This window comes from Strongylocentrotus purpuratus, unplaced genomic scaffold, assembly GCF_000002235.5.
Source record: "Strongylocentrotus purpuratus isolate Spur 01 unplaced genomic scaffold, Spur_5.0 spur5_scaffold_11, whole genome shotgun sequence".
Taxonomy (NCBI): Eukaryota; Metazoa; Echinodermata; class Echinoidea; order Camarodonta; family Strongylocentrotidae; genus Strongylocentrotus; species Strongylocentrotus purpuratus.
The window spans coordinates 9371683-9388284 of NW_022145596.1; the positions used below are offsets into that span (position 1 = coordinate 9371683).

The following is a 16602-nucleotide window of genomic DNA, read 5'->3' on the forward strand; positions in this document are numbered from 1 at the left end:
CCTATACATAAACGTGTAAAAGAACAATTATGTCCTCGTTAGTAAAACAACACTTCAACACAATATTTCTGCTAATCCCATAAAATCTTCACATATAATCTTCGGTATAACCCCTTATTCCTGATTAGATTACTACTATACAAGTAATATCCCCAAAAGAAACATGATAATTGCACCAACATGATCAAAATATGTAATTTATGCTCATTTTCCTTCAGTTTGGTAATTGCTAAATCAACGATGCACCATATTGCTATAGCGCATGCTCGTACAACAGAAAATGCTTAACCTTCGTCCAATACTAAAACCCTGATTTGTTACACGATTCCCTTCCCTCCCAAGCTTGGTCCCCAAGCTAACTTATCTATAACTTATGCAACAACAAATCATAACATGTTATCAAAACAAATCAAAACTAAAGTCTTTCCTGACAGTTCAAAATGGCTCTTTCCAAAAGTGTTCAACTGTTCAAAAGTTAGTTCGTTTCCTTTCCTTCTCAGCATCCCTGGGCTCATTGTTCTTTCTCTCCATTGTCGTTCCGCACTTCCGTCAGCTCGACCAGTTGCAACACCGTCAATGCTACCTCCCATCGTCCCCAAGCTCCGTCAGCTCGACCAGCTGTGACGCAGTCAGTCTTACTGCCCGTTGTCCCCAAGCTCCTTCAGCTCGACCAGCTGTGACGCGGCAGTCTCACTGCACGTCGCCCCCAAGCTTTATCAGCTCGACCAGCTGTGACGCCGTACGACCTACTGCCCTTCGTCGTCCCCCAGCTCCGTCAGCTCTACCAGCTTGTGACGCCGTCAGGCCTTCTGCCCGTCGTCCCCCAGCTCCGTCAGCTCTACCAGCTTGTGACACCGTCAGACCTACTGCCCGTCGTCCCCCAGCTCAACCAGCTGTGACGCCGTCAGTCTTACTGCCTGCCGTCCCCCAGCTCCGTCAGCTATACCAGCTTGTGATGACGCCGTCAGACTTACTGCCTATGGTCCCCCAGCTCCGTCAGTGCTACTGCCGTCGTCCCCCAGCTCTGTCAGCTCTACCACTCCACACCATCAGCTATCCCACTTCTGACACCATGTGTAGCGGACACGATTTTGCCACCTTGGCTTGACACGGAATATTTGTCAGGATGCCCCGTATCTGGCCAGGCGCTCTCCGTCCGTTTGGACAAAATATATGCCCGTAGCTTAATGGCTGGAGTTATTAACTGCTCACACGTATCTCAACAATCATTCGTCCATCGACTACAATCGGTCACCTAAACGTCTCGTTCACAGCATCAATCAATTGAGCATCCTTCGAACAATCAATTTCCCTTGTCAACACTTGTCACAGGTTCTCGTCCCTTGGTTTCACTGCTCCAAGAAATCAAACCAATCATGATGTGTAGGTTGAAAGTCTTTATTGCGATCCATTCAACAACCGGGTAAACTCAGTACAAGTACAGTGCAAACTATGTGAGACTTAGCTTAGAAGCTTAGGCCAGGCCAACTATCAGGCCAACTATCAGGCCAACTATCAGGCCAACTATCAGGCCAGCCTCGGTGAGGCTGGCCTGTATCGGATACAGTGCAGTGGAAAGCCCTAGATGCACAACCCTGACCATCGTAACAATTTCCCTATACATAAACGTGTAAAAGAACAATTATGTCCTCGTTAGTAAAACAACACTTCAACACAATATTTCTGCTAATCCCATAAAATCTTCACATATAATCTTCGGTATAACCCCTTATTCCTGATTAGATTACTACTATACAAGTAATATCCCCAAAAGAAACATGATAATTGCACCAACATGATCAAAATATGTAATTTATGCTCATTTTCCTTCAGTTTGGTAATTGCTAAATCAACGATGCACCATATTGCTATAGCGCATGCTCGTACAACAGAAAATGCTTAACCTTCGTCCAATACTAAAACCCTGATTTGTTACAATATCATTGATTTGTCTGATTTCGGACATCATTCATGAGGATTGATCTTAATTTTAATTTATTGATGCTTTTGGCTTTTAAAGGAAACCTCGTCTCAAGAAATAACTTTACTTATCCTCAAAGATTTACTGTTTACATCAGTTCTACAAGTTTCCCACCATAGTGTATGAAAGAGGCATAAAGCAAGAATACACGACAATATCCGTTTATGGAAACAGTCCAACAGATATAGAAATCCAGCTTAACAATGTAATGCAAGAAGTAAATGAATGGGTTGACAGAAACAAGTTGATCCCCAATCCAGAGAAGACCAAAGTCATGCTAATAGGCTCAAGGCAAAAATTACATCGATTTTCAAATCTAAAGTTGCATGTTACATTAAAGGGTAAATCTGTTGAATGTGTTGATGAATCTAGGTGTTTAGGTGTAACCATAGACTCTAGCCTTGACTTTAAGTTACATACTGAAAAGGTGTCTTTAAAGGTGAAACAAAAACTAGGTGTAATAAGAAGATTAAAAACATATTTTTCTACTAAACAATTATCTGATATATATTGGGGGTACATTATACCCCATGTTCTTTACTGTTGTAATGTATGGTCGCGCAGAAGTGTCGGGAATTTCAATACCTTAAACAAATTACACAAAAGAGCTGCCTACATAGTATCAAATAAGTCATGGGATATACCGTCCCTTGATGTATTACAGTCACTATGCTGGCCAACTCTTGATAAATTGTTCTGGAAAACAATGTGCTGTTTAATGTATAAATGTGTAAATAGAATAACACCCGGTATCGTTTATGACAGATTTATACTCGTCGACGATGTTTCAAAACGAATAACTCGCAACACAGATAAGAAAATGTTGCGATTGCCAAAATGTAAAACAGAATTTTACAGGAAGTCATTCATTTATTCAGGGAGTGAAATTTGGAATGATCTTCCACTTGAACTTAAAGAAGCACAGAGCCTAGCATTCTTTAAGAGAGCTCTAAAAGAAAATCTCACATGATAAGGTGTTCTTCTGCATAGTTGATTTTTATCTTGACTTCATTTTCATTTTTTACTTGACTCCATTTTACAATGCTTATAATTATCATTAATTCTAAACTGTTGTTCTATTGTGCAAAATTATATTCAGTTAATGTATTCCTATGTTTCGGTTTAATTTATTTTCATAGTTGATTTTATCATTATCTATTCAGTTTTTGAAATGTTACTTTACTCCATTATCATATAATGTTTAATATATTTTTCATAGTTGATTTTATCATTATCTATTCAGTTTTTGCCATGTTATTTGACTCCATTATCATACAATGCTTATAATTATCATTAATGAATTGTTGTTCTTTTGTGTAATATTATATTCAGTTAATGTATTCCCATGTTTTGTTTAACTTATTTTCATAGTTGATTTTATCATTATCTATTATGATTCAGTTTTGTCATGTTACTTGACTCCATTACCATATAATGCCTATAATTATCATTAATGAATTGTTTTTCTTTTGTGTAATCTTATATTCAGTTAATGTATTCCCATGTTTTTGTTTAATTTATTTTGTAGTTGATTTTTATTATTATCTAAACCATGCATATATTGTGTTAAATGTTTAATAATCCGATATTGTACAGTTCTAATTGTAATTTATGTAATTTTTTAATGTGCTGTTTTTATAATCAGGGCTCTGTGGAAGACCAGGTTTTTATTTTTGTATACTGAACAGACTACCCTGAATAAAGAAGTGAAATAAATAAATAAATAAATAATAACGTACAATTTCTCAGCACGACATGGGCGTCGCCATGTTCTTGATAACGTGATGTAACATATGAAGTCGATTATCAAGTAAATGTATTCAAATTTATGGATTATCCTTTGCAATGCAATTGCCAGAACGCAAATTACAGAAATAAGCTGGTCCGCTTCTGGCGTAAAGGTTTCTCATAAAATGAAAGATATTTGTCAACTGCTATTTTTAGAAACAAGGCCCTGACAAGGTTTACATAACAAGTGATGTGATGTGATGTAACTGAGCCAAATAAAGTACCCTCTGGGTCTTTTAAGGCGTAGACAAATTAAATGAATTATTTACAATTGTTCCCCTGTTTCACATTTTCACCTAATATAATTTCCCCCAAAATGTTAATGCATAAAGATTGGCATTAAACTCAAGTCGTTTATTTTAATTTTAACACGTTCGATTGCCCGTGTCGTTAATAATTTTCATGCATGAATGATCACGCATTTCATGAATACGACCCTCTGACCGTTTTTCATGATCAAGATGCTGATCGTGATGTATGATCATTAGAATAATGTTTAAAATGCTACACTTACGATCATCAAGATGTTAATGATATTGCAGGGTGATCAAGTACTTACATGGGCGGCGGAGCGTCTTTTTTTGGGGGGGGGAGGGGGCACCAACAAAAAGGGCACCTTCTGGAAAAAAGGGCACCTAAAAAGGGAAACCTCAAAGCGAAAATTTACAATTTTTAGACATTGGTGGGCCCTTATATCCCTACATTGTGATTAAATTATCAGGATTGATTTCATCGCTTGTTTCTCTCTTTACATGGTCCAAGATACTGCTTATAGGCATCATACTTTGCATTTGGGTGTGGTGGTCTGAAGTATAAGATTTGTGTGATTTTGCAGTGCGAAAATTACTTCTTATAAAGAGGGAAAATACAAATCTAAACATGAAAGGCTGAAAAGATCTCTTACAAGAAACAAGCTTATATTCAATTAAAAGGCAAGCGAGATTAGCGAGCAAGCTTTGGGTGAAATTGAGAAAAAAAGTTGCCCTTAGTCGCTTTAAATTTGGAGCACATTTTATGGTGAAAGGAAAAGGGAACACATATCGAAAGTTAAAAGGACACTGATTAAAAAAGAAAAAGAGTACCTGTCAAAGTAAAAGGGGCACTTTTATGAGATGAAAGGGGCCACTTATTACAAAGTTAAAGGGGGCACCTCTTAAATTTTAATAAGGGTACTCACCGGAGTTGAAAAGAGGCTTTTAAAACTGTCAAAATAAAAGGGACACCTGTCAGATTTAAAAAGAGGCAATTATAAGAGGTGAAAGGGCACTTATCAGAGGTGGTAAGGGACATTTCTTGTACCTGAAAAGGGGCACTTGTGAGAATGGAAAGGGGCAGTTATTGCAAAGGAAAATAGGCACTTGTCAAAAGAAAAGGGGCACCGATGAGATTTGAATAGAGGCATTTATCAAACGTGTGAGAAGGGCTTTTATTAGAAAGGGAAGTGGCTATTATTTAAAAAAAGGGCATTTATCAGAAGGAAAAGGGGCACTTATAAGAAAGAGAAAAAGGCACGTGTCAATATAAAACGGGCGCTTATATGAGGTGAGGAGGGGCACTCATCAACGATGATAATGGGGCACTTATCAAATAGGGAAGGGGCACTTGTTACAAAAGAAAAGGGCACTCGTTAAATTTAAATCGGCACCTCTCAGATTTGAATAGGGGCAATTATCAGAAGTGGAATGAGGCACTTATAAAAATGTGGAACGGTGCCTATTACAAATAAAAAGTGGCACCTATCTGAATTAAAAGAAGGCACCTTTCCTATGTAAAAGGGGGCACTTTAGGGGTTCTTTAAAAAAGTGGGGAGCTGTGCCCCCTCCCTCGTCTCTGCTGCATATAAGTTCATAAAAATGGTCAAGATGCTCATGAACATACTAATATGGTCGCGTGTTCCTCTCAATTTTCGCGAAACCCTACTGTATCTTGGGCACTATCACAGGTCTCGTATGTTTTATTTGTTTTTCATTAAAGGCTGGTCACATGACTTGTAAAAGATATAATGACATTTCTTCAAAGATCGTTATGTAATAATTCGACCAGCCCGTAAAATCAAGCGGCATAGAACGCCTCTGTCATTGCAACTCAACCCATATTGTTATATAACATTTTATGTCCACACAAGCCTATAAGTGCCCGACAGAAGTGAATCAAAATAAGCACATACCTTAATTTTGAGGCAAACTAACTCTTCTTTTTCTTTCTTCATCCTTTGGTGCTATGAGGATAAAAAAAAGAAGGATACTTATTTCTAAGGGCAGCTTAAAAAAAACGAGGCTAATACCACATGGAAAGATAATTTATTGTCTATTGCACAACATAAACCGGGTCATTAACCATATCCAGGGAGATGCCACCTCCCTGCCACATCCTAGCACCCACGAAAACGCTTATATAAGCTTTATAAGATTGATAATACATGTAGATATAAAAAATAGAGAAATTTCTTTGCTCAACTTTCTTCTTTTTTTGCGTTGCTTCCCTTTTTTATTTTTCTAAAATAGATGCATAATATTAATAATCTTTTAAAGTCCACTCCAAATTTTATTAAGTTAAACCGAAAATGGAAATCCTTTTTGCCCAATTGATCGTGAGCCCGGCAGCCACTGAGCAGCGCATGGGGAGGCATTACATCCGCTATCCTTAACGTAATGGTGATTACTAGTACTTGACAGTTGTTGTAATGTTTTCAAGCAAACTAAAAATGGAAAAGCTAACACAAAATTACAGATATGTTGATGGTTCTCCTCCCCTATTAAGGACTTTTAGATTTGCACAACGACAACGTGGATTGCTACGATCGACGTCCTTTTAATGCACTGCCTTGAATGGACGTTACACGTATCAGTCCACGCAAATCTAAAAGTCCCTACTATTTCCAATGACGGACTCCTGCATGTCCCTATTTCATGTCGGACAAAGCTCTGCAAACCTATCTTATGCAATCGTCAACATTTCAGAATGTTTTAGGAATATGAGTATACTATTTATTGGAGAGTTTGCTATTTTGTAACCATTTTGTAAATTTTATTTCATTTTCTTCTTTTTACTATCATTTCCTCTCTTTTTTAAAAATATTTTTATTTTTATTTTATTAACATATATCTCTAAGGAGAGGAAGGTGGTTCTCCTGTGATATTTCCTTGGATTATATTAGAAAGTGTTTTTTTTTTTATAATTCAAGTCAAAATCGAAGACCTGTGTGGGTGGAAATGACATTATAGGCTTATTTTTTGCTTTTGATGAGTGCCTGAATTACGCTCTAAAAAGATTTAGCCGATCCTAACCTATGATAATCAAGTAAATGGCGTATATTATATCCAGGGGTGCGGGGACACCAGGGCACGTCTGCCAAACTTAGACATGATTAGAATATTTAAAGACTCTTCCCTTGAAGAGAAAAATATAAGATGTTCTATCGTCAGTTCACTGCAATAAAACGCGTCTTTCATGCATGCGGTATCAGACTTCTAAAAGTTTATCCGACATTTACACTGGGGACAAAATGCTCTGGGCTTTATTTCGTCCAAAAAAGGATTAATGTCAGGAGTGTAATTAGGTTTAGGGGCGTGTGTGCTGGTATGGTTAGCATTTCTTGAAAATTCTCTCCCCTCGCATATGACAGGTTGAAAGAAAAATTATGGCAGTCGCAAGGAAAGTGATTGATTCGTGGTGGCAAACAAGAGGATAGATGGTGACGAAAGAAAGAGAGAGGAAAACATATGAATCGAAAAGATTATAATCATTGTACTGATGAACACTCACAATAAGTACAGAGAAACACAACTCAAATAATTTAATTTTTAAGAACAGCAGTAATTTATTCATAATTATGCAAACTTAGCAGCACACTTTCAACTATTGAATACAGGGTATTAAAAGCACAGGCATTGGGACAGTGCAAAATGATTGCGAAATTTTTCGACGTTCGACACGATTTTCCGACTCCTTTTCTCATATAAATACAAACAGCCTTATTCTATAACAACATTTGCTTAAATTTAATTTATGAATAACAATTAAATATCGTGAGATAGGCATGTATGAACTTTTGCAAATAACTTTCTGTTCGCCAAGTTTGTAACATCGTAACTCACGCATACATGTACAATAATAATAATAATAATAATAATAATAATCATCATCATCATCATCACCATCATCATGAACATCATCATCATCTTCGTCGTCATCATCATCATCAACATCAATGTGTTTGCATCATTTTCATGAGAAAGAATAAGTACACATACAAATTCAAAGAAACTTGATGGATTGGTTTAGATTGCCTTTAACAAAGTCATAGCTATATAATCTTCGGTCAATATAGAAAGAATAAAATTGATTGTATTAATTAGTCGAATAATTTGTCAAGAAAACATGTTGTCATATTAATATTAATCAATGATTTTTAGATAGTGGCAATGATTTTTAACTTTATAGATGCACGTTGACAATTGCCAGTAATATTCTCGAAAAGTAGAGATAATAAAATTGACTGCATTTAAAAACGTAATGATTTAATCAATCAATGTATTTTAGCCATTGGCAAGGAATTTTAACCCAACCTGCATGCAGACTATCATCAGTAATGTTTTCGAAAATTACAATAGAAATGTAACAAAACCAGAGAAAACAAGGAATCAAAGATAACGTACCTTCGTGTATAAAGACTGAAATATCGAGGGTTAAATGCAATTTGAAATTATATGTGTAACAATCCTTGTTATGGTTTCATTCCTTTCAAATATAAATTTAAAAAGAGAATCAGTTGGAAAGCCATGTTGTATGGTTAGTTACAATGCTATGGAAATCCATCAAAAGTACTCTCGGGGGAAGTCCTAGGCATTTCTGTTTCCCATACGTGGAATGGAATTTAGAACATATAACAAATGATAATCTGGATTTATAAAGCGCGTTATACGAAATACTGTCTCTATAAGCGCTTTACAGATATTATAACCCCGGTCATCTGATTCATTCACGCACAATATGCACCCTCTCCACTCCCTGGGGAGTATTCCTGCCATTGATCTAAGTGAGGGCATATGGCAATTACTAACACAAAGGCTTTCGCCATCCTACGAGATCCCCATTTCTCTCTTGGGTATGAAGTGTCAAATGTTGGTTAATGTCTTGCCAAAGGAAATTAGTGCCGTGTTAGGAATCGAACCCAACAAACTTTGCTTGACTTGACTTCGACACTTCTCCAGATTAGGAATATTTATCACTTGCTATCTTTAGGAATTAATAGCCGTTCTATCCACTTGTTGCAAAAACATGTAAAATATTTGACGTGATATGTAATTGGGACTTAGGACTTGCCCTTGCATAAAGACAGTGATAGTAACGATTATTTTACAATTTTCATATCGCGCAATTAATAGAATTTTAATATTGTCGGAGACTTGGTAAACAAAAAACTACTTTCACAACTATATCAAAATGTGAGACGACACCTTCAAATGACACTAGTGTTTTGATAGATAGAACATTACAAATAACAAAATACCTTCCTCACCCAAATTAGCCTTATCAGCATTTTTTGTAATGTTCTTCCAGAGGGCCCTATAGTTGTTACCCCAGCCTTAGCCAAGCTACAATGGAGCGATCACTGCATTCAAGGAATTTCTTCCATTTGAGTACCCATTTACTACTCCTGGGCAGAGAGTGGCAAATATAGATTGATGTTCTGCCAAGTGACATTCTAAATACACAAAGTGGGATTTCAATGTTTGAAAGATCGATGGCTATTAATTTGGGGTCATATGTAGAAGTGCTACATATGTATCCCCGAAATGGTCTATTATGGAGATATGAAAATGAATGGGCATCAACATTATGTTGTTACTAGTATTTGGTGTGAGCTAAGCCCAATTCAGTTGGGTTATCTTTTAATGATCAAATATAATAACAATTATAGATATGGTTATTAACGTTTATAGGACAAAAAAGCTTGCACCTATTCATCATTAAACAGACCTTGAAATTGGAGTAATGGTCATGATTTATCAAGCGCTAAAATAGGGAACGTTGATATTGCATCAACAAAGCAATGCATAATGATTATGAATAACTTACACATAATACACACTTTATACAACAATATCGTAAAATCTGTTATAATTATAGTACAATAATAACAAAGCCGTCGCAAATAGTCTATATTCAACATAGAAGAGCATGTACATGAACATGATTGTACACAATCATCAATCATATTTAGAATCAAGTCCAAATGAAGATATTCGCATATTTTTCTAAAAACCACTATCTTCCGATTTAACCCCAACATTTCTTCAATCTTTAATCAGGCACAATTGATTTTCATAACTCTTTTTGTGTGGTTTGGCTAAGATTCTTTTATAATACTTAACCTGTCAATGTAGTTATTATACAATCGTGTTGGAAAATGGCAAAAATGCAGAAAAAAAAAGTAATTAAATGGCAGAATATTTTTGTATTATATATATCGAGTAGTGAGCGTAGAATATGAGTCAAACATTATGATCTTTAATGATCCAGAGCAAAGCACTTAAATGTACTAAAGCTCTTCTGAATTGCTCAATTTAACAATTACTTTTAAATGAGAAAGATCAACATCTTGTAAAGCCCAGGAAAAGATAATGCGCCAAGTTGGGCTCATGCATGCCGAGGCTTGTAACGACAAAGAGCTTTACCGCCGGTCTTGGAGTGAAAAAAGAGAAAGACTGATTTCTTTTCCATTTGACGGCCCAGAATACAAGCTGTATAATTTGGTAAAAGAAGACTGACATGGATGAAAAATTCATATCATCCCCTAGCTCATTTTCATATAGATTAATTTCGGAGCAGATTGATTTGTTATGGTATCTCTTATAAGTACCCAGATGTGGGTACTTATCCCTCATGAAAGTTTAATCAATCGGGTAATTAATATCACCCATCTCCTAACTTTTACTCTCTTCTTCTTTCATCTGTTCTCTCTCGACTCAGAATAATTTTCTGTCATTTATTTTTATTTTCTCAACACCGTGTCTCAACCTCGATTCTGTCCACCCCCTCTCTTTCCCCTTTAGAATAGCGATACGTGTCCCTTAATTTGTGTTAATTAAATCTCGTCCTTTTAAAAATGACTTTCTCTTTAACTCTTTATGCAATTTAATAATTCCTTAAAGTAACATTTATCCGTGAAGGACATGAAATCTCATTTAAATATTAAATTGTGCTCCTCTCAGTGCAATACTTACTAGCCAAGGAAGGGTATTGTTAATGAGCTGAATTGAACGTACAAACAGATACCGATCGGTCTTGAAAGTGAACTCCACTTCTGGAGACCAATAACATCTGTTATAGGGTAAAAATTCGAATGGTATATAATTATTCATGGGAACACACGATTGTATGTCTTTATTATTCCATTAACCTATTTAAAAAGAGTACAATATTAGTCATAAGTTATTAAATAATCTCAATCAAATACATCAACATACACATTTTTTGATGCAATGACTTATAAAAACCTTTTAAATTATGCGTTTTAAATGATTATTTAGGACAAGTACGCCCTCGATTATCATTCGAGGCAAATATCCACAACTACCTCTTTGGATAACTAACTGCCTTTGGCAACTTCCATCGAACACAAATCTGTTGGGCCAACAACCTTTCCAGGACAACTAAATGAGGTCATCCACCCCTAGCGCCGAGTTGAGCTCATGCCGAGGCTTGTAACGACAAAAAGCTTTACCGTCGGTTTTGAAGTGGACAAAAAAAGACTGATTTCTTTTCCATTTGACGGCGAAGAATACAAGCAATGACTCATTAAAAAGCTTTCAAATTATACGTTTTAAATGATTATTTAGGACAACCAGGGACTTGGGAGAACTACGCCCTCGATAATCCTTTGACGCAAATATCCACAACTACCTCTTTGGATAACTAACTGCCTTTGACAACTTCCATCGAACACAAATACCCTGAGACATTAACCTTTCTAGGACTTTCTACTCCTTACGTATAGGATGTAGGGGGTAGTACATTGGAAGATGCAATAGTTTACGGTAGTCATTACCGGGGGGGGGGGGTCCTAGGTAGTAATTGTCTTATGTAGTAGTTTTTTTCTTAATATTTGTACGGAGCTAATAATCCAGGCTGGTTATCAAAGGCAGCTTCAAACACAAACTACATTTTATTTCAAAATTTCTACGTAAAATAGTTCAATTTAATAAAAAAGAGCATGTATTCAAAGCCTATTCAGTGTTTCTTGATACAGACAAATTTCATTGGTTGGGGGTGATCATAGACATGTCAGTGAGGCATCCACCAACCTCGGATTTAGTAGACAAGCTTTCATCCACTTATGTGGACTCTCTCAAGCCAACAGATTCTTCACACAGTTTCTTGCTCCCTAGCTGCTTCGCCGAGATCACTGAAACAGAGTCTCTCTCTATTCAGTGAATGATTAATCCTTTTGATCCATATGGATTCTTTCACCTTTCTTGACCGGAAATGATTTCAAAGTCAATAATATGGGCATCATCCCACGCGTTTCTAATTTCTACCCGACCGTCAAGTTGACAGAACAAGGATTTCCAATAGATTTTGTGTCACATTGCGATTTAGCGGGAAGATCAAGGGCGTTGCAAAGGATGGTGTAAAGTTGTGACACCACCCTCCACTAATTTTTCTGCTAGAAATTAGCCTTGCCTGCTAAGTATAGAACTCTGTTGGAAAATTTGAAAACGTGAGAGTCATTTTTGTTTTCGCTTGCTCGTTTGTAGAAGATTTTTGCCTAATTTTGGTGTAATTTTGATCAGACACGTATTATATTCTTTTTCATGTGATGTTAACTCCAATGAATTGTGAAATTGTGAACATGCATATTACATAAATAAATAAATAAAAACACTGCCGTTTAACACGGCTTAGCAACGTCCCTGCTGAAGAACTTTAAATCCTCCTTCCTACCAATTACCAGTCATTATGTTCTATCTTTATATATGTGTATGTGTGTGTGTGTGGTTCATGAGCACCCTTCTTTTCTACATGGCAAATGAACAACCTACAATTACGCTGTAAAATAGATTAGACAATGTCTTTCCGGAGACACCTTTACTATTTTGTAACTTCATTATAACTGTTGATTACACTCGATGCCAAAATGATGAATAGAACACGTGCCCTACCTTATAAACGAAGCTTTAAATGTGGTAGCAGGCTTGGCACAATGTTTAAAGAATCCATGCTACTCGATGATATAATATGTGCTTCGAGCCAACAAGTAAATGATTTCCTTCAATACAATTTACTATCCAACCTTGCAGGTCAGTCATTAGATTCGTTATATATATATATTGTGTGTGTGTGTGTGTGTGGCAGACACCACGCAGTTATGTATCTTCGGTCTAGTCATGGGATGGATGCTCGATACTGGTCTTACTAGTTCCATGAAATAAGAGGGAGCGAAGCGAACGAGCGAGGCAGGACTCTTCGATGGGGGCCGTGTCAATTTCTTATACAGATTTCACTTCTCATTTCATTTGCCACTGCTTTTCGAATCGCTCCCTGTAGATCCACCACTGATGTATTACCACGGTCGAGTCCATTCACACACCGTCTTCAAGAATGCATCTTGGACAGCGAAGGGCCTGCTCTTCCTCTTTGTGACAATACTTTCCCATCTTATCCATTTGAATTTCACATGATTCGCGGGATTCTTTATGGCCAGGGACGTTATTCTTATGAATAACGTTGCTGACGTGTTGATGAGTAAGGGCTGTATATGTACGCCCGCTCAGCTGACTGCTCTCTTGCGCCTCGCGATGCGCCACAAAGCACGTGACCTTGCGGATAAAATGGCGCCGAAATGAAGAGCTCATGGCGTAGAGGATTATGGGGTTGATGCACGAAGCGAAGTAATACAGCCCGGATCTACTGGCGCGGAAGAGGTACATGGACCTCGTGCCAAATATTTTAAAGTCGAAGAAAAATAGGAACCATGAATAGTAGATGTAATGCGGCAACCAGCACAGGGAGAAGACAAGGGTGATGACCATGAGGTTGATGGCTACGCGGACTCTCGCGTTGTCGGTACCAGAGGTGCGAATCTCTTTCCGCAAGAGGTGTCGCGCGCAGATGCCGTAGAACACCGTCATGCAAAGTACAGGTACGACATACAGAAAAATCAACTGGAACATGAAGTAAATCCGAAAGGAGAGCTGCTCATAAGGATAGGTGCATCTCTCGGACGCGGACTCCGTTGCCGAGACAGCATAGGCGCCGAACGTACTCGCAAGAAGCCAGATAAACCCACACGCAGCAGACGTCGTGCGTAAACTACGGATCATGCGGAATTTTAGTGGGATGACGATGGCACAGTAGCGTTCGATGCTGATCGCCATGAGGCTTAAAGCGGAGACGGCAAATGAAGTGAAGTAGGTGAAGTGATTGAGATGGCACAACCAAGGCTGCTGGTTGTACCCTGGAACAAGAGCATCCACAAGCTGAGGGATCATGGAGAATCCTAAGAAACACAGGTCTCCTATGGACTGATTTGTCAGGAGTACACTTGGAGGAGTTCGCAGGTCCCTGACAGTCGCTACAAGCCAAATTAAACTCGTGTTAGCGATCATACCAATGATAAGTACAGCGAATAGAAACCCAATATACAAGGTTTTGTTTATGGGTGGGCTAGCAAACGGTAATGTAGTGTAATTGTCCATGGTGTAATTATCTACGTGGTCCATTTTGCAGAAATAAATAATCACACAATTTCACTGAAGTAACGTGTAAAATCAATACACTATGAATACAAAGTTTCAGTGTGTGTTCATATTTTCAGCAGCAAATAACGCGAATCCCATTGCAATTGTTCAGTTTCACTTGTTAGGTATCCCTAACATTAAAGAACGTACACACGACACACAGGATAAAGGATAAGCGAGTCAGTTCAGTCATTGACTTCTGTCATTGAATTTTCACAGAAAATCACCACCACGTAAACAAAAAAAAGTATTTCACAAATCAGATATTCATCAAAAAAAAGCAAGAGCAACGACTTCAAATAGTTTAGTCATTCCTACATTAGGTTTAATTTGATTAATCCAGACCTTGATAGAAAGTTGCCATCCTTCTCCTTGAATCAGTAGTCCATCTATTGCTCTAGCTTCTTTTGTTCAAGTGCGATCATGACCATATTGTCGAGAAAACAGGTACGAACCCTTTATAGGTGTCAAGACTTCTTGCTCAAGATGAAGAAAAAGGGCGACTCTAGAATATCTCTGAAAGTATTCTACGCACTAATCTGTAGAGAAGAATGATAAAAATAATGCATTAAATTTAAAAGCAACTAGCTGCTTTATCTATGGAGGTGAAAGGAGGAGTGGAATCAAGCCGTTCTCCTTTGATCCATGCTCCAAGCCGCCGAAAAGTTATGCACTAATCTGCAACTGTTGACCAGGTGGTGAGATAAACAAGCATGAAATATCAGGATTTAGAATTTTTACATCAGAAAATGGTATCTCAGCAAATGTTCGCTGTCCCTTTCAATGATTTCTTATCAATATTGGTGAATGTTGAACAAGCGAACCCCAACTTTTGTAATTTCATACCTTTTTTGCAATTGCAATTGCAATTGCAAAAAGCACGCAACAGCACGCATTAGCAAACTTAAAGTTATCGAAGATTGTAAATCATGGATTAAATGACGGGACATCAAAACTTGCGAAAATAATCGATTTATCCTAAAGTATTGTTTTTGACAGGATCTAATTTTTCTTTTACCAACTCTGGCACATAAATTGTAGAAAGGGCGGAGTACTAAATCGAAAAATTGTTTGATTCACTATTCCCAATACAAAACCCATATAAAATTTATAATTTACACTGGAATTTTGCCGGTAATTTAATAAATGTGAATCTGGTGCCTGGCCTCTGAAATTCCCCGCAGTGGAAGAGCGGCTTGAAGCATGGAACTTCAAAGCCATGTGGAATGTTATACGCATCCCACTTACGCTTTAGAACTCACGCATGCGTTTGAATACATTTCTAGAGTTTGCTTTATCTAATGGGAGAAGAAATACGACTACCGTTAGGTAAAAAGTTTAAGGGGCTATGACGTCGGAACCCAACAATAGAAGAACATAGGGCAGTCCTGATGTCATTTGTTCCGACTTAACATTATGTCAAATGAATAATTTACACTGCCCTCTCTAGCCTTCTTTCCGTTCTACTCTTTCATCTATTTTTTTTTCATACGCACGCACACACGCACTCACAACGCACACACACGCGCCCAACACCCTCGAACGCACGTATGATATCAAAGACGTTTAAATATAATTATGATATGGCCGCCCACCCCTCATTCTGTTTTTCCTTTCGCCCCCTTCTCTCTCTCTCTCTCTCTCTCTTTCTGTCTCTTTCACTCTACATCTATATTGTATTCGTTTCTAACATGCTGGCATTCACTAGCTTTCGGGATCATTATAACACAAAGTAGAATTCAACACTAAATATAATTTAGATTTTACCCATTCAAGTATAAATTGGTAAAGAAAATGGAAACTAAATGGGACTGCACTTTTTTCGAACCTAGAACTTAGGGGAGCTTAAGCATACTGAATAAAGACCTCGGTATCTTAATCTTTACAATAAAATACATTCAAAAATAATTCAAACATGTACTCACTCTTAGAAATTGCTGTTCGCATTATACAGCAGTCGGGGATGTTCAAGATATGGTGTCCTAAAAAGAAGATAGCCAAGGATATGGAGTGAAAGAGAAAGAAACAAAGAGAGAGAGAGAGAGAGAGAGAGAGAGAGTGGTAAAGAGAGGGGAGAAAAGGAGAACA

At 37.4% G+C, this 16602-nt stretch overlaps 1 protein-coding gene across 1 annotated transcript; it reads right to left on the reverse strand.

Moving 5' to 3' along the window:
• Positions 1-13356: 13356 nt before the first annotated feature.
• On the reverse strand, positions 13357-14816 carry LOC100890211 (bombesin receptor subtype-3-like). The gene has a single exon (XM_003725537.3). It carries the CDS (start codon positions 14494-14496, stop codon positions 13357-13359), a length of 1140 nt encoding a protein of 379 aa, XP_003725585.3. The 5' UTR covers positions 14497-14816.
• Between the last annotated feature and the right edge of the window lie 1786 nt (positions 14817-16602).